Source organism: Puntigrus tetrazona, chromosome 5 (assembly GCF_018831695.1).
Source record: "Puntigrus tetrazona isolate hp1 chromosome 5, ASM1883169v1, whole genome shotgun sequence".
NCBI classification, from domain to species: Eukaryota; Metazoa; Chordata; class Actinopteri; order Cypriniformes; family Cyprinidae; genus Puntigrus; species Puntigrus tetrazona.
This window is the reverse complement of record NC_056703.1, coordinates 28017127-28037248: the sequence shown is the minus strand read 5'-3', so window position 1 is coordinate 28037248 and position 20122 is coordinate 28017127. Positions and strand designations below refer to the sequence as shown.

The following is a 20122-nucleotide window of genomic DNA, read 5'->3' as shown; positions in this document are numbered from 1 at the left end:
ATAAAACAGTCATGCCAAGCCTTCAGGTGGATTGCAGATGTAACAATGTTTACCCTAATGTTTCTCAACAGGATGTTTATGAATTATGTTTCCATCACTTGCCAAGTAAGATCACGTCAGTTTTTGAAAAACACTGTTTCAATGAAACTTTACAGAAAACTATTCTTGGGCCATGCAGTGATCAAGATAAACCAAACTGTGGCAAACAAATAACCTAAATATCTTTATTCAGCTATCATTCTCTGGTAATAAATGCCATAATTATCTAAATATGTGGTATCCAGCACTGACAACAGGGACGTTATAATAGAAAATTGTGTAAAACCTGTAAGGATAAAGCTTAAACAGTGAGGATAAGGCTTCATGGACTGGTTGATGTAGGCTATGTTGGGTGAAGCGTTTCTCACTCTCTGGCTAGTATAGACTGTAGTGTCAGATTGCTATGTAAACAGTTCATTGCACAGTTCATGTCGCTATAACTGTATTTATTTATTCCAGAGCAGGTGGGCCATATTCTTAACTATGGTGACGTGTGTGTATTGGCGCACTAAAGGGTGGCCATAGTTATGTTCCAATACAGAGGACTACTGAACATCACAATTGTGCATCAACTGGACTGTTTTTACAATTTTTGGTTGCCAGGTCATTGCTTATCAGCTGCTGGGGTGTTCTGAGTGCTTTTAACCTAGATCCTGCTAAAGCGTTCAGAGTGGTTACTATGACGTTACTTAAATCCCTAATGCAATAATAATACAGCAGGCATCAATAATATGATGTTTGCAAACTTCAATAATACTTTCACACTGTATAATGCTGTCAGTAACCATGCACTATATGAGTAATAGCCTGCACTCTTAAAAACACTGGGTTGTTTTTTTCACCCTATTGATGGGTTATGCCCGTTGGGTTATTTTTCCACTGTTGGGTAGTTTTTGTGTACCCCAGGTGTTGGGTTAGTGGCTGGGTTAATCTCACTTCCCCTCTCTTTGAGCGGGCACTTTAACCTAGCCGTTGGGTTACAGGCGGATCGCTGGGTTTTCATTTTTCTCAGGAGAGAGCAAGTCCCCAGCGTGTTGTTGTGTTGTTAATTTTATTCACACGTCAGCTTCTTTCAGCTACGGGTGAGATGCATGGCCATGGTCTGAATTTTGTAGTTTCCCGAGGAATAGCAGCCCATCCGCTGCTCAGATTTCAACGATACACCAGCATGAGAATCGCAGCTGTTTCGGTTAAAAAGGACAATAGAGAATATACTAAAATTCTAAAATGCTTGTTAAAAGAGTATGTAAAGTTGCAAACTATACTGCAGAATTTGATTTGTCTTATATTGATGTTGATTTGCCCATGGGGTTTGCCCATGTTTTCACTTATGTTCACATTTTTACTGTTGTCTCTAGTAATTTTTGTGTCTCCTTTTTAATTTCCATCCTATGTTTGGTTCAATTGTAATTTTCCAATCAATATTTGAGTTAATTAAAACAACCCAGCAGGTTATGTTAAAAATAACCCAAATTGAGTTGTTTTAACGCAGTTTTGGGAGCGTGTGTGCGTATCATCAACAACCATGTGAAAAAGAAGTGTACTTAATCACTTACTTGAAATTAACATTTTATTTAAAAAAAACTTTACTGTACATTATACAGTAATAATGAAAGGTCACTTAAATGGGTAACACTTTTCCCTCAATAAATTCTCAATTTGATTCTTATTAATAATTAGTAAAGTAGTTGTTAAGTTTAGGTATTCGGAAGTGTAGTATAATTAGCACTAATAAATGACTAATATTGTGTAACCATAAAATAAAGTGTTGCATAAAAACACTGAAGTTAAACTAATATAATATTCATATTCAGTTTTTCATTATTTCATTATATTCTTTTACAGCATATTATTTCAGTAATAGAGACTCTTTTTAAGAGCGAGCTAAAATCGTCTTTTTCACGAGGACAGTAGGGTCTTTAATATGAGCTTTGTGAATGTTAAGATAAGCTGAATGCTGTTGGCACTGTAAAAGACCCTGAATCCCAGTCTCTGGGAAAACACTGCTGGCTCATGCCCTCCTGTGCATACCACAAAACACATGCTCTAACCCTTCGTCTGAATTTCTCGCAGCATGAGTCGGGGTTTGCGCACTGGCCCTGAGCTAAAAATAACCTACCCACATGGGCCGCACCGCAGAGAAAGAAAGAGAGAGAGAAACCAGGACAAAAAAAGGGAAATCTGTTAGGAAACATGTCGAGAAAGCTATATTAAACAATAAAGACAGAAGACAGACGCATTGAGGAGGCAGATTATACCTCAAATCCCATGTGGCCATACTGCTGAAATATAGAGAGCCCTGGAATTACTGATAGTATACACACACACACACACAACCAGTCTCATACTGCAGTCAGATGTAACCATGCATGTAATTACATCTAATAAGTTCTTTATGTAGGGACGTATTATTGTTTTGTTGCTCACACATTCCGTTATACATCCTTCTCGTTCTAAACTACAGCAAGTGCCTGCTCACTTTTTCAGTAGCCATGGTTTTGGAAGTAAAAAAGAAAAAAACAAAGGCTAGACATGCTAGTTTAAATACGATAAGCATGCATAGTGTAACAGTGTTTGACAGTTATTACAAAATATGCATTGTCTGCATTGTTAATGCTTTTGATGTTTCATTTTAAAAACATTACATGCTTTCATTTTACAATAAGAATTTAAAATAGGGTTAATATCATTATGAAATAAATGTTTTTCTCAAATACACGTTGAACACAATTATCGGCACCCCTAGAAATGTTTATTAGTAAAATATTCACATTTTTGAGCACTCCATGGTGACTATGAACATGACATTATTTCTGATGTGCAGCAAAAGATAATTGAGCTTCTAAAGCAGCTTTAAGAAAAGATATAAGAAAAAAAATTCCCATTTCCACCATCAGGTCAAACATTTAAATTTCCGATCAATATAAAATGTTACAAAACTCCCTGGAAGAGGATGTGTATCTATATCGCCGTAATGCACAGTGAGAAGGAGAATCTGAGCGGCTGAACGCTCTCCGTGGACCACAGCTGGAGATGAATCCCAAAATTACTGGTCATTATCGGAAAGGGTTCAAAAACACAAAAAGATACTGGAAAACCAAAGAATTTGTGGGACCTAAAATATATATTTTAAACTGTTTCGGGACAAACATGGGTTTCATGAACAACAAACAAAAGCTGAGGATCATCCAGATAACAACACAAGAATGAAGAATGTGTTAGCCTTTTTATTGTTTTGTTTTTTATTATTATTATTTTTTAAATAAATGCCCTATTATGCCCATGAAACTAAAATATCATTCATTTCTAAGACCATATACAGCATAACCACAACCTTCGCATTAAAAGAAAGTCTGCAAGTGGTCCGGCTTTTCGATATGTACAGTATCAGCGAATCAGGTGTGAGAAAAATAAGTTTACCCATGTGGGTCAATTCGGAAGCCAAAAAACCCGGAAGTACGAACTCGGCCCATTGGTAAGCAAGTGATGAAATGCTAAATTTCTCCAAATATACAAACTCTATATTTTTTATAGCCTAAGGGAGAGTGCAATTGAGCAAATTCCCATTTTTTGGTAATCTATTCCTTTTAATTCCTAATAATAATAGTAATAATAATACTATTATTGGGATTTATACTTGCACAACCCAACTTTTGCAATCTAAAGAGTTACTAACAACTTTTATTATTCCATTTATCCTCCCATTTAATCTTCTGAATTGCTTCTGGCTGGCTTCATTCGACAAATCTAGGAGAAACTTAATTGAAAACAGTATTTCCTACTGCAGTATCCAACACAGAGGTCAGCCCTGCTATTTCTTTCTGGGCAATCGCAGTTTCCGCAGGCCTAATTTTCCTTCGCATTTTCTTTTATTATTATTTCCCTCCTCTCCTTGTAGGTTACACATGGACAATGCGTGTTTCTAACTGACCTCTCCTGTTTATGCTGTGTTAGTCTCTGTGAGGGCTCGGGACTGGAGTTTCCTTGCATTGTGCTGGTTGTGGGTGAGACTGATGTGGATAAGAACTCTGAGGACATAACTCTGCTCCCGAGAGTTCCCGTTTCACAATGGAGAGTGACTCAGCTAAAGAAAGACAGGAAAAGGAAAGGCCTATAGCAGAGCTAGAAATAGGAACCTGTTGTAGGAGCTAGCAGGTGTCATGTGCGTTCATGTACACTAAACCGATGCACGCATACACGGTTCACACGTCATACGCACATCTGTTAAGACTCTCAAACAGCACATGGTTGTTCGTGTTTCAAAGTAAAGGTGAGTGCAAAACTGCTCTTGGGCCCTGTTTTGAGCGATCTGATCAAAAGTGGACAACACAACACTTGTGATCACTTTCATAAATAGTTGAAATCACTTTAGATGAGATCGCACTCAAAGTGAAAGAAGAAAAATAGCACATGACAGGGATACAATAAAAAGGCATAAAACTAACTAATGTTACATTTTTAATAAATTAACAAAAGAAACAATAATAACTCTGTTTCGTTTTTTCGTTTCATTTTTATTGGCTGCAGCAGAGGGCAACAGACAGCTGAAACTTGACAGTTATATTTTATAATTGTATATATCATTTTGGGTCCCACATTATATTAGGTGGCCTTAACAACTATGCACTCACATTTAATTAAATAATTTGATACGATGCACTTATTGTACTTATATTTTAAAAAACACCTACGTATATGCAATTCGTTTCTGTAATTACATTTATAATTACAGTGTTGACCCATTACTTACACCTTAACCCACCCTTAAATAAATCCGTAGCACCAAACCTGTCCCTAACGTTACCCATATCCCACCTCAATAGCAGCAAAAGTGTTTTGGAATATGAGCGCAATTTATTTTGATTTAAGTACATAGTAGTTAAGTCCACTTAATATAAAAAGTGACTTTATAATCATTTTATAGCTAATAATATTTGTCTTCAATCATGTCAGTCATGAATGTAAGTTACTTAGCTGACAAATTAACTTCTAAATCAAAAAGTAATAGATTACATTACTAGTTACTTAAAAAAGGAACTAGATTACATAGAACCTAAGTAACTATAATAGTGAGGCATGCACCGCTATGTAATCAAAAACAATAGTAATGACAAGTGTTAAAGGCGGTAATGATGAATGTGTGTGTATGTGTGAATGTGAGCGCGTTAACCGGCTTTCCTGCTCTTATTGATCTCTGTTAAAACAGAACGTAGCCTCTTCCTGTGTGTGTGGTGGCATCCTGTGATGAAGGATGTTTGTGAATATTGTGTTGTGCGGTTCAGAGTCCCGTAGACTTCCTCTCTCAAGACTATATGGGTCAAAATCCAACAGCAGTTTATTCTTAAGTGTTCCAGCTTTTGAAACTCATTGAGACGTCCATTCAAGCATCTCTGAGTCACTTTCAACGGCATTCCATTGAAATCTCAGCATTCGTGTAGCTCAGATTAGGCAGACCAGTTGGGTATTTGCATTTCTCCAGGAAACACAGAATGCTGATGATATCGCAAGCAATTTTTGTAGAAGATCCAATAATAGGGCCTAATGCCAAGTTTTATGAGAAAAGCTAGGCAATAACAAATAAATTAACTGAACAAGTAAATAAAATAAAATATTTGGGCCACATTTCAGTTTGAGGGTAAATTCTCATTAATAATAAAAAATACAAAGAAGAAGAAGAAGAAGAAGAAGAAGAAGAAGAAGAAAAAAAATTAATTACATGCACTCGTAATTTGCAGCTATTGATAGTCATTATTGTAGTTGTTATGTTTAGAAATGGGGTTGGATTAACTGATCTAAAATATGGTCATGCAGAATAATAATGCGCATCAATATGAAAAGTGCTATAAAAATAAACTTGAATTTAATTGTGCTGATAAAAGGCTAATAAACCGCCAGCATGCTAGTAATATTCATGCTAATAAGCAGCTATAGTTAATAGTTTATAAACCAAATCTCACTAAAGTGTTACATGTATTTATCTATTTACTTAATAAGTTGGAGCGTTCGGGAAAAACATACACGTGAATGCTTTTAATTGTGTTCGAAAAAGCATCTGTTCAGGGTTTGGGATTTTATAACAGGAAAAGAAGGGTCAAACTCATCAAGGCCTCATGAAAGCCAAAAAGCATGTGGATAATTTAGGCTTCCTGAGAGACACAAAGACTCCATGAATTTGTGCAGAGGTGTCTGGTGTCGTGGAGTCTCAGGGTTAAACACGCTGACCTGTAAATGGCGGATACTCGGACACAGATACAGACCACGGCCGAGCAAAACGCGAAAGTATAATGGATAGTTAACCAAAACAAATATGTAATAAAATGCAAAAGGAAATATTAGCTAGGTAGGATGTTTTTCCTTCTCTTTTATGTTCATGACGTAAAAGACCATGAGAAATTCATTTCTGAGAAGAGATATTCCTTTAAGGAACAAACCTGTACAGTTTCAAAAACACCCAATAAAAATCCCCCTCTTCACGCTTTAAAACGCAGTGCCATGCCAGCCAGAGGTTTTGAAACCATGACAACACAGCCCAATAACTTACGGTAACTGGCTGTTACACGGCAGGTTTAACTCATTTACAAACACTTGTACTGCATCATTGGCTTGCTCTACAGTGAGCCGAGGCACTGCGTCTGTCAGAACCGCCACACTGGCACCAGCTCTGCTATGGCAACCGCAGTGGGGTAAAACACACAGCTGCAAATAACCCTCCGTCTATGACGCCTGATGGGCTGCAGTGATTTAACGTCAACCACTCGTGCAACTCTTCCAGTAATATACTCAATTATGCAACTGAATAACAGGACATGTACAGTGTCGCTGGAAAAAAGCTTGCCCAATGCATTGTTACAAACAGCAGAGAGAGCTGGTGCGTCAAAGACATACAGCATTGTTGTCATCACCGCATTAACAAATCATGCACTACATTAAAAATAATGTTCTGAGGTCATTACATTAAGAACTTTTCACAAAACTAAGTGAAAATATGTATTAATTAATCAATAACCTGCTCTTGTAGTCATTTGTGAAATGAATAAAGCTACATACTGTTGAAAATCCTTTAATTATTTACACTCCTCAACAATATAAACTATAGAGCTGTTACAAATTAAAACCAAAGTTACATTGTTTTTACATTGCAATTATGATAAATAATGTTATGAAATTAATGCTTTAAACATGGCATTTTGAACACATATATATGAAATGCTTGGGGAAAATGTAATCATATCATTATATATGAAACTATACCCACTAAAAGATGGCGACAAGTCTTAATCAAATGAGTCACTGAATCATTTATTCAAATGAGTCATAGAATCATTCATTCCACTAATTTGTTCGAACTAGTTGATTCATTCATGAACATGGCAATTTTATTTGTCAATATGTCATTGATCATTGACCCAGTTCTTTTAAATTATTGTGTCAGTTAGGATGTCTGGTCGACCAAGCTTTTAAGAAATTAATTGAAATGGTACCTCACATCTAACTGATTTGACTTTTGCATACTACAGTGAGATGTCATTTAGAGCAGTGATTTCCTTAGAGCTGAGCATAATCTTGATTCCTTTGGAGCTGGTGCAGCAGTGATCGTAAGGTGGAGCCATTGTATATAAGCCCCGCCCCAAAATTCCTTCAGACCCAATCACATGCACACAACCTCGACACCACCCACCATTTTTGTAACATTATATAATGAACTAAAAGCAAATTGTGGAAAAATGATGAAAACCACGAAGATGATGAAAACCATCTTTGCGGAAAAATGTATTTGAAATGTTTTTTTAGTTTGTGTACATGAAGAGAGTGGGTTTTATGACCTATACTGCAGTCAGCCACCAGAAATGTTTGCCGCCATTTTATTAAGTGAAAATGAGTTAATCTAAAAGGACAGTATGATGCCAGTATGTTTTTTGTATAACATTAATGTCATTTCCTAAACATTTCTTCATCACAGGTTCTGCGCTCAAACAGTATGATATGACTGCAGTTGCAGTAGTAACGTCAACAGATTTTAAACTGTGTTAAAGTATACTTTAATTTGAGCAAAACTGACTATATTTAACCCATCTTTAGATGCCAGTTTCAACACCATTTGTCTTTTACAGGCATCTGTGTCCTGCTGAGAGTGTAACTGATATTCGGTTCTCACATTTAAAACAGCTGGGTATGCAGACACATCTATCACATATCACAACCCGTTCTAATTCCCGAGGCGCCAAATACAGCTGTTTGTCCAAGTGTTTTGCGTATGTGAGTAGACAGACATCAAAAGAGCCCTTTAGTGTTTTTATTTTAACTGTAAGCCCATTGCTTTCAATGAGAAATTAGTTTTGATAGACTAATGTGAAGACTATGAAAAACATTTCATGCAGGGGGGTACGAATTAAATTATTGAAATCATTTGAATAGTATTTTTTTATCATTTTAGATGTGTGTTATTATTACTATATAGATACCTTTGTGGCAATTAAGTGAATCCCTATCACTAAAGCTACACTATATCATAACAATATGAATCATATAGCAGAAAGATAAAAGTACAGTCACAATTAACTTAACTCTGTGCTGCATTCAAGTCTTCTGAGGCTAAACAGTAGGACTAATTGAAAGATTTTCATTTGAAACCATATTTTGCTCTGAAGCAGTCGACCTTATTTCCTGACCCACATGTGTAGTTAGATAATACTAGACATGATTAGTTAATTTATATAGTTTTAAATACATTCAATTAAACAGTAAAATCTGAGATTCAATAATTTCAGCTTTTTGAGACTCGATAAGTACGTTCTGTTCATAGCTGACGTAGGCCACCAATGAAAAAAACGGCAAAGAATAGATTTAAATAAATAAATAGTCCAATATAGAAATAAATTTTGTGTTAAACTCCCATAGATTCCCACAGGCCTTCTACAAAAGGCCAGCATATCATTCAAATAAACAGGCAGAGTTCCTTCAGAGTGGATTACATATTTTTCTTTGTGTTGCATATTTTTTTAATTTTCTCTTGTCTTCCAAAACTAATAAGCATTAAAGCATGCCAGCCATTATTAAGGTTACGGGTGCTTAATTCGTTTTGACGAGCATCCACAGGAAATGGCAAACCCAAACTGCTGTCCCATGAAATCCACCATCAAATACTCTGTAGTTATTCTGTAGGTGAAATCACACGATCGTTCAATCTCCATGTCAGATTCAAGCCCTGTTCCAAAAACCTGATTGGCCCACAGTGGCCTACATAGATGGGTCTGCAGACAGTCTTCCGGGAAAACAGGTGGTTCTGACTATTCCTGCACACAAGTGTTCTTTTTTCCTATCGAAACGGATGAAATTCATTAAATGTGACCCCACTTTTAGTCTCAGTGCTGTCTTTTGTGTTTATCATATTTATTCAACCTGTCCTGTGCATTGATAAGCAAACCTTTAGTTGACCAAAAGTCTGAGAAATAAACTCACATATTTTGCATATAGGTTAAACTGATAAGAACAATCATTTTATTAAAAATCACAATCATGAGACTGATCATTGTTGTCAATACTGCACTTTCACCTATATACATATATCAACAGAATGTGAACTAATGCAGTTTATGATTAATGATTTATGACGTTATTATGTTAAATATAACATAATCTTCTGTAAAAAGCTAAAACATTCCTATTATTATTAGGATAAGTTTATGCTAATATGTATAAATTGTTTTCTCAAATTATATTTATGATTTAGTAAAAACCTACATATTTTATAATAAAATATAAAATAATTTTCCTAAAGACAAAAAAAAATATTTTAAAGACCATACACTGAAAGATTTTGTTGGATTTATATTATTTACATGTACAACAGCAACTAATCATTTTAGTTAATCAACATTAATCATTTAGGTAAATAATTAGATAAAATTAATTTAAGTTAAGTTAATTTGCCATATTATGTGATTTATATGGTTCCCTGACAGAACATTTAATTTTTAATTACATTTTTGACACACTACCGTTATGTAATAATAGCTAGTGAAGAAACTGTTAGCAGTGAACAGCACACATTAGCATGCTTAACTGTTCTTAAGTAAAGCGGCAAAGACAGATCCATCCTCAGCAAACGCTCCACTCCTGACCTCTATGGCAACCCAGTGTAATAGGTTCCAACATAACTGAACATTAAACACTTTAGGCCAGATATACTAAGCAGGGCAAAGCATGAGAGTGATCCAAAATAGTGCTGATAGGAATGCAAATTTCTGCAGGTGATTGCAGGAAGTATTTCTGTATGGTTTATACGGGTTTGGAGAGTCTTTTTTCAATCATTAGTCTTCATGACGTAGATGAGGTTTGAACTTCATGGGTATTTCTCCTGCAAGGATGTGCCTGAGAGAGAGAGAGAGAGCCATGCACTGCACATGACTCGCTCTGGAAAAATGTCTCCAAAGAAGTGTGTTTTGGTTGTAAGGGAAAGATAATATTGTTTTCACATGTGATTGTTGACGAAATTTTATAAACAAGGCCAAGCTTGATGCAGTATTTTTCATTTGATACTAAAAGATAGAGCAGTCCCAGCTATAAAAGATCCCAGTAATGATTCAGAAATGCAGACGGCAAGTGAAACGGCAACAAATGTCTATTTTCAATTGCCTCCAAGTGCTCTGCTTTTTTTGGAGAGAAGATGTGAAGATGTATCTTTCTGTACCTAACTGTTTCAATCAACGCAATATACCAAGCTCAGCGCAAATTAGTTAAGTCACAAATCAAGAATAAATAAATAATAAAGTAACTGGAGGCCAAAAAAAGAAGGTTTGCTAGAAGATAGACAGATGTGATATTGAGTGACTCCTAGACGAGGGTTCGTCTTTTATTTCCTGAAGCAAATTAAAAATACTGATGATGTGTTCTTCTGGCATTTCAAATATTAATATGTGTGGAAAAAAATCCTCTCCCTTCCAGCACATACACTCTGATCTCAGACGTGCCTCCTCAAGCAATAATTCCAGCCACTTCATACGCAATATAGCTTAAGACATGTTTTTTGGAGCAATAAATAACAGTGCGAATGCCAGTAATTTGACAAGCTCAAACATTAGTAAAACATTTTGCGTGATTAATTTGCATACTCTCCTCCCATAAGTTTTGCACCTGAAAGTAAAACTCCTACAAATGCAAATTCAATAAAACTAGACAAAAAATGACTGTGTCCATGCCTTTTCATCACTGCATATCTTTAGTAAAACCTGACAGTATTCCAAATTCCAATGCCAAAAAACGGTTTGCGCTGACACAAGATGTTAGTAAAACTGGCCCATTAAGTCTCAATCTAGTCTTCATTATTGTTTCATGATTTAAATACTCTCCTCCTATAAATGCTGTATCTAAAAGGGAAACTTTTACAAATACATACTGTATGCAATGAGGTCAGATGTGAAAACGGTTGTTTTCATGCCTTTTTTTCTGTAATGTTTCACAACAATTTGTAGGTTAATAAAATAACACAACTGTTACACTGTTTTCAGTACACAAAGTATCTTGATTTTTGTCCAGCTCAGTTTAAAATTAGTACGGACGCCCATGTACAAATACTCCTCAACAATGTCCACCTCCATCTTCTGATGCTGAGTTCAGGAACGTTTTTTGCCTCCTAAAATCCCTGCTCTTTAGTCTTTGTGATGTTAAGCTGGAGGTCATTCAGCCCCTTCATGCTACAAAACTGTTCACCACACTCCTATCTTCTGTTAACACAACCCACAATAGCTGAGTCATCTGAAAACTAATGCAGAACGCAAGACTGATGATGTGAGGGCTGTACATAAGCACTTTCCCAGTAAAATGTAATATATATAGCCCACACATACTCATCAAAGTCCAGCTAAGCCCACAATATAGTTTGGTACATATTCACCTAGTTCTTTCTCTGTAAAACACGCAACATAACGTGACAAAAGATGGAAGATATAGACTGTACTTAGTACCGGGGATCATACTCACAGGGGGACAGAAATAAAAATCCCATATGTGGGACCACTAAATGTGTTGCCTTAACGAATGCCTTGAAAACCCTTTATCTCTGTGGGAGATTGAAGGATTAAAAACTCTTGATTATGTTTTATTTACTATCTCTGCAGTGCCCGCAGAGATGCCCAAAATCCGGTTCCACACCCCCAGAGTACAGTGAGGCTTCTGACTAGAAAAACAAAGATCAAGAAGGAGGAAGACAGCAAAGTAAAATCCGGTGGTCCCAAGTCCGGGGGTCCTGGAGGGCTCGACTCCTGTGGTATCAGAGGCTGCTACACAATCACCAGATTTCACTGCTGCTGCCATAATCAAGAAGGCCATCTTTTCCATTCACCTTTTGACTGTTCTGCATGCATGTGCTGCTACTGAGTCCACTCAAGAGCCTGTTCCAGTCCAGGAGCCCTTAGAGTTTACTCCATAGCCTGCTCCTGTCAGAAATGACCCATTCCTGTTCAGAAATGTTGTGTCCAGAGCATGTTCCCACCCAAGAGCCCACTTTGGAGTTTAATCCATTCTGAAAGCTCCCATAGACCACTCCAGAGCCTGCTCAAATCCAGGAGCCCGCAGAGTCCACTGTAGAGCCTGCTCCAGTCTAGGAGCCCACAGAGTCCGCTCCATTCAGGGTGCCTTCAGAGTCCAATCTAGAGCCCATTCAAGTCTGAGTACATTCCACTCTGGAGACTGATCTAGAGTCTGCCCAAGTCTACGAGTTCACTCCTGATGCCATTCCAGTCTATCAGTCTACTCCTGAGCTCACTCGAGTCTATGAAGTTACTCCAAAGATTGTTATACTTCACAATTCTGCTCCAGAGTCAGTTCTGGACTATGTGTTTGCTCCTCAAGTCTCAATCAATTGCATTCCAGAGTTTGCTCCTTTCTACAAGTCTGCTCCAATGCCCACTGAATCTACTCCTGAGCCCACTCAATGTTCAATCCTGAGCTTGTTCTAATCCACTCCTAAGCCTACTCTAGTTCCTCCCAAGGTGGCGACTTCTGCTGCAGAACTTCCTGAGTCAGTGGTGCCAACTTCAGGGGGCAATGGTGCCCACTCCTGAACTCTTAGTCTGTCCTGTCACAGACAGAGACTGTTGCTGAACTGTCTACATGTCAGGTTATGACCATAGAGGCTATTACTAACCCCTGCTTTTTATTGCAGTCCCGTCTGGTCAGCCAGTGGGGTAATCTGCGTTGCCAGCTCCACTGAAGTGGTATTCAACACTGTCAGCATCACTGAGAGAACCTTTGGTCCTGTCAGCCTTACTGTGGTGGTCATCTCCTCTGCCATGGGGATCTTCTGCTCCATCTGCTCTTCTGGGATGGCTGACCAGGGTTGTGCCAGCCACCAGAGGGCACTCTTCAGGGTCTTTATTTGTTTTGGACTTCAGTTCCCTTCACCCATTGCACTGATAATTGTTTCATTACCTTCAGCTGTTTGTCATTTACCTACTAGCGTACCCTGATATATGCCATGCTCACTTGTAGACAGACAGACAGATTTTTAAATGATGCCACTCTCTTTATATTCACTGAAAACTACCAAATTATTATAAATACAAGTAAAGAGTTGCCTTGTCTTGTATTTTTCAGACACCGTGAAAATGTTTGTCCTTTCTCCCCTCTGCAGTTATTCTAGGAAGGCATTAATTTTGTCCAAATGCATGCACAGACAGACACAGGATCATGTGCACATTTAGGATATTTATAGTCCCATTATGCACCAGACACAGGCCTAAAAAAACTGCCTGTGGCTAAGAAAGAGGTGAGAGCTGACATCATTGGAGTGCTGAATTAATGGTCTTGTTCCATATTTTCCTATGTGAACTGCAAAGGAACAGAGGTGAGTTACAAGCCGTATTACACTGCATTATCTAAGATAATATGCCTTCTGAACTATTTACAAATGTGTATAGGCACTATAATCACTTTTTGAAAAGTGATCAGTGACTAAAGTACTAATAATTGAATTACTAATAACAACAGTTATTAACAAACTGAAATGTAACATATTATTTAATGAATATCCAGGCTGTCATTACTGCACGTTCATGAGACTCTATTGATGCAGCAGTTCATTACAACTTGTCCAGAAAGTGGTGAATAATCAAGATTAATAAGAACAAATCAATACCTATAAATCCCCCAAAATTTATCTTTATACTTTAGACTGTGGTTGGACTATGGTCAAGTCAAAATGACAGATGACAGATCTCTTTTCCAAAAAAAGAGAAGGGAATGTGACATCAAAGGTGAGTAAATAATGACTTTTTTTTAAATAATGAAAGATTAATACTGTCAGTTATGGCCGCTGATAAAAGTAAGGGTATATATATATATATATATATATACACACACACACACTCTTGCTTGCACACAAAAAGTCTTTCCATCATGGCATGCATATAAATATGTGGTCTTAAAACTGTTCCAGACAACATCTTTAAATACCATGTCAAGTTAGAGACCAAAATAAATTGTCAGAACGCCACTTAGTGGACAAAACTGAGAGTGCAGCGCTATGTACATTCTAAGCCATATGAACAGATGTATAGGATAAAATTAGATAAGGAATGATGAGCAATATAAAATTAGTTGAACTTGAAAAGATAATTGTCACTTAAATCTCTCTGTCTGTCTATCTATATATTTTCCCTCTGTCTATCTAACTGTCTGCACTGTATGTTACATCATTTACATTTGCCTTCCAATTAATCACCTGTTGCTAGAAATTTTCCTCTATTTAACATTTTTTCTCTACTTATCTGCAGGAACATTTACACATTCTGTGTTCACGAAGACAAATATCAGTACTTCTATTGCTCAAGGTGATTATTGATGTGAATTAATGTGAAGAGATTGGACCAAAACTATTACCTTGTTCTGTACAGTTTATAATGCAAATTATAAAAATCCAACTTTTGATTTTCACCAGCCATATGGCACATGTGACCAGCAGAGCGGGGCTGTGTTGAGACATTTCTATTTCTGTGTGTGGTGTGTATGTGCTTTTGTGAAGACAGTGAGTGATGAACAGAGTGATGCTTACCTATGCATGACTTTCCAGCTTAAAAGGTATTTGCTTTGCTTTTACTTAGCTTTTTATTTTAGCTGCACTTAGTTTTGCTTTGCTAAGTGAAAAAAGCTCAAATCCAAATCAACTTCCCTCTTTTAAAGTAAGTCTAGTGGATTTTCTTGCCGATTTTATACTCATCTGAAAATTTTAAGTCTGACCAATGTCTGGGTATTTGGATAAGTAATATCAACTGCCCATAATGCAAATGGTGAAGAACAAGTTATAAGCTTGCCTTAATTTCTAATGTTGAGTATGAGTATGAGTAATAGTGATGCTTGCTTTGGCCTCACTAGTATATCAGCTTAAGCAAGTAGCATGACAAAAGGAAATGAGTCATAAACCATTTGGCATGCTCACTTAACAAGAACAAGAAGGACTTACTTTTCTTCCAGAAAAGAGCATACACAGCTGGTGCATGGACCCTCCATTCTTAGTCAGCTCTTTCTTCAGAGTTTTGGGCGATGGAAGTGTCCAGCCGCCCTTGTGTGTGCCGGCCACCTCCATGCAGTTGATGGCATTGTCAGATGTGAAGCAGGTTGCGCGAGGGTCCTGGAGAAGGCTGCCCTCACTGTGTGTGCGTCTGCGCAAGGAATTCTGCACGCTGAGTCCACCTGAGTGCTTTTCGCAGGAAGTGGCCTCTACCATGCTCCTCCTTTTACTGTCACTGCGTTCCAGGTAGTTATCATCGCTGTCTTCCTCCTCCTCCTCCTCCTCATCATCTTCATCTTCTTCATACTCTTCATCTGTGCCAGGGGTGGAGAGTGCGTCTGCACTGAAGGACCGATCTAATCGCAGCTCGGGGATAACAAATGATGAAGAAGAGGATGAGGGTGGAGCGTTCGTGTCCACTGCCTCTGAAGCATTGTCCTCGTCAACAAGCAGGGGTTTTTCATCTTCACAGTCTCTTGCGTGTGCGTGCAAGAACTCCTGCTCTTCTTTCTCCTCCGTCGTTGGATCTGTATTCTCCCTCTCCTCCTCTTTCTCCCTGCCTTCATCCTCCCTCCATAGCTCATTCATGCTGCTCTCGGTGCTCTTCCCATCTTCTCCCTCAGTGGAGGGCGGAGGTGTTGGTGGAACCAGGTGGATGTTCTCCTCCAGAGGGGTACACAGATCCTCCAGCAGGTTGAGGCTCCTGGACTGAGGGCTACTGGCAGTGGTGGCTGATGCATCGGAAAAGTTGCCCAGGGAATGGTCATCCTCAGAGGTCATTCTCCGGCCCCTGAGGTCACATGGCTCATCCTGCTTGGGTTCGAGCATCTGACAACAGAATAACACAGTGGTGCAATATTACAATCTGTAATTATAGTCAGTAACTGAATGATTATTATAGAACTGCTACAGAAAATATTGTGTTATATTTGTGAACAAACACGCAAAGTGAAGTTAAGTGACATGTGGCTTGTGTGTTTATCATCTTATCATTGTTTAAGGACACGAGGACAGGGTAAGATATTGGATGTCACCTCCATTATTTACAATGTTGATTTACTTTAAATTGCAACGTGTTTTAGCATGTGCAGGACAATCAGTCTGTGTCTTATTATATTGAAATAAATATGCTAATATAGCTGATATTAAAAGTGGGGATAATGCCCCATTCCTGGTCCCTTCTAAAAATTAATTCTTGTACAATAAAAGGCTAAACGAACAAAAAACAGAAAAGTAGTTATTTTAGACAGTGAAGGTTGAAAAAAGAATTTATGGTAATTCGTGTTAGCCAAAACACATGAGTATAAAAGAGGAGTGAAAATTTAATATCAGCAATCGCAGGCAGATGGGATTAGATTTCTCAGAGGAGACAGGCAAAAGGTAGGTTATTTGCTCTGGAATTTGTACAGAGACTGTGCAAAAAAACACAGGATTAAAACCACAATGCAAATTTGTACAATACAAATTTATCTAATTTCCTCTGAGAAATCTATAAATGGGGTTTTACTCATCATAAGAATCACATGGTATTACATTATTAAACATAAAATGGACTTCAAGTCAGCGATTTTAGGACTGAATGTTTAATGAGAAATATTTTATTATGACTTAAGTATTCTTTTTTATAGCCAAGATATTTACCCAAGCCTTTGCTTTTCTTTCAGGTTTTATAGATGTATGGAGGACTTTCTTTCATTCTTTATATTTATTTCTGTGTAGAAATTTAGACAGTGTGGACAGTGCTCCTGTTTCATCCATATAATACAAACATTAAAAATACATTAAATAAAAATAATGCTGCAAATGGCAAATTGATCCCATCTGAAGAAGAAAGGAAATAAAACGTGCTTTTGGGGAATAATTAATTACTACTTGAGTAACTAATTCATGGGTAACACTTTAGAATACTGTTCCATCGTTTATGAATAACTAAACAGGAACAAATGACTAATGCACTATTAACATTGTAATAACTACTATTACCTAACAAGAAACTCTGATTAACAATTTAGTAAATAATAGCACTCAGTTGAAACTGCAACTATATCCTGGAGAACTCCTAATAACTACTGCATACAGGTTTGTAATTAATGTGAATTATGCATAATAAATAATTAATTCTAAAATTAAGGTAATGGCAACCCATTAGTAATGACTCGAGAACTGTCAAGTTCTTATAAAGGAATTACTAATTACTTGAATCAGTATTCTAAAGTGAAAATCATCATAATCCCTAAAATCAGCTGACGTCATTGTAATCTTTTGAGATGAATGTGGGGTTTATATGAAAGGTTTTGGATAGTAATGACTCAAGTGTTACTACATCTTTCTGAAGAAACTACTAGTTATTTGGACCCGTATTCTAAAGTGACGATCATGATAACCCACTAGTAATGATTTAAATTTAGCAGCACTAACCAGAACTTTACAAAAACGTTTTCAAAAAAGTTTCAGTGACTGCTAGAGAGCTATCACGATCTTCATTTTAGAATACTGATCAAAAACCTAGTAATTCCTTTAGAAGGATGTAGTAACACCCGAATAACTAATATTCAATATTTCACAAAACCCGCAAAACCATACAATTATTTTAGTCATTACTAATGAGTTCCCATAATCTTCACTTTAGAATACTGATCCCAATAATTAGTAACTCCCTCTGAAGTATTCGGTAATACTTGAGTCGTTACTAGTGGGTTACCATGACCATCACTTCAGAATGAATTATGCATTATGTATTATTTAAATTATGAACCTGTGTACTGTAATTTTTAGTAGTTCTTGGGGGGGTATGAAAAAATAATAGTTATTGATTAGCTAAGTACTATTACTTAATAATTCCTCAATAAGACTTTTTTGTTAGTTAATAGTAGTTACTAGAGTGCTAATATTGTGTTACTCATGTGTTCTTCATGTGTTATTCGTCATCTAGGCTTGTTTTTTAGTAGATTTTAGTATATCACTTACAGCCTTAAATGACAGATAAGACTGTTAGCTTTTTTAGATGTGAAAAATACAATAAATTATGCCCTATATCATGTACTAGCGCTACATTTAATATAGTAGTGCTGGTACATACTGACAGCTTTCTGAACTCGAATCAGCTCTCTCTCAAAACTCTTTGCTGTTTATCACTCACTCTAATAGGGTGCGACCAAAGCTGGTAAGAAAGAACTCCTCTGAGTGCTTTTCAGAGGGTTTTACTGCAACAGAAAACAAGCTCAGCTGATGCAGCCAAAAGCAGAAGTCATAAGATGGAATTCATATTACCACCGCTCACATGATGTACGACATATTAGCTCTCTCCCATCCATAACTGGAGCTTCACTAAGAATGAGCCTCTTATCTCGTCTGCGGTATTTTTAGGTTGTGCGAAAGGTTACTACCGAACAGAGCGACACAGAGGAAATTAGGACACAAGAACCAAGACAGATGATTTCCTTAAACGCTCTCTTTTGCTCTGTTATCCGTGACGGGATGGTTCACTTCGTTGAGTCCCTCATGCATCACTTGCCCATCGTGACGCAGAAGAAAAAAATAGAATACTTGCGTAACGTGTGTCTGGGGGGAGGGGCTTTAAAAGCGTTCACAGAAAAAAAATGTGTAGAATAAGACAGTGATGCATAAGAATTGTAAACACGAACTACATTTATTTTCTTTGAAATAAATAAAGAGAGTGGATTTCACAAAGAATAAAATATATATAAATTCAATGGATTTTTTGCCTATGCAAAACTGCCATGATGATAAGGTCATTGCGAGGGTGTTGCTAAGATATTCTTAGTGGCATTGCTAGGCAGTCGCTAATATTCTGAGTGGTTCCTTCGTGGCTCAAATGAAAAGAGCTCTAACCCAAATTTTCAAAAGTGCAATGGTGATTCTTTCCTAAAACATCACTAATTATTTCATCAATAAGGGTGCAGTATTACTGTATTCTAGATGCTTGTACAACCTTTTAGTCACTCCCAGGAAATCATCTCATCTATTATTCATTAAAATCACTAAGCTGTCCAACATAATGACTGGAAAATATATTTTAAACAGAGACGACTCTTCTCATCAAATAAGTCTTTAGACATCCTCTATGTACGCATGTGGACTCAGACGATGTGCAAGCTATGCGATGACTTGCCTTCATTGTGTTTTTGAATTCTGTTAGACTGCAATTAGTGGAATTGCATTTTTTTGCACCACGGGGGCACTACAGAGGACATTAACAGAAATTGTATTTTTTTTTCCCACAGTATTTTTTTCAGGTCAGCTGCTGTAAAGGTGGAGCATCAGATTGAGCTTACTCAAACGGCTCCTGAAATAGAAAATTACATTCTCTTGATATTTGCACATATAAGAGGGTGCATTACAATTAAAAAATGTCATGTGTAAAAGAACTTCTAGGAGTTATTCTACTTGCCTAATCCTACCCGATACCTAAACTTAACAACTACCTTACTGTTTAGGTATGTTTTGAACCAGCATCACAGCTTCAAAACATAACTAACCAGCATATACTGTTATTTTTTAACAGCGATTGCTTGCACTAACACAAGCAGCTTTAAAATATCAGGCAAAGCTAATGAT

The 20122-nt window shown here is 37.0% G+C and overlaps 1 protein-coding gene across 2 annotated transcripts in view; it reads right to left on the bottom strand.

Moving 5' to 3' along the window:
• The window catches only part of LOC122344870 (regulator of G-protein signaling 3-like), a 74897-nt gene that overhangs the window by 22150 nt on the left and 32625 nt on the right, over positions 1-20122 (bottom strand). For both annotated transcript variants that reach the window (XM_043238468.1, XM_043238464.1), the window contains one exon: positions 15497-16372. In XM_043238468.1, coding sequence (XP_043094403.1) covers positions 15497-16372 — 876 coding nt within the window. The remainder of the gene's footprint in view (positions 1-15496; positions 16373-20122) is intronic.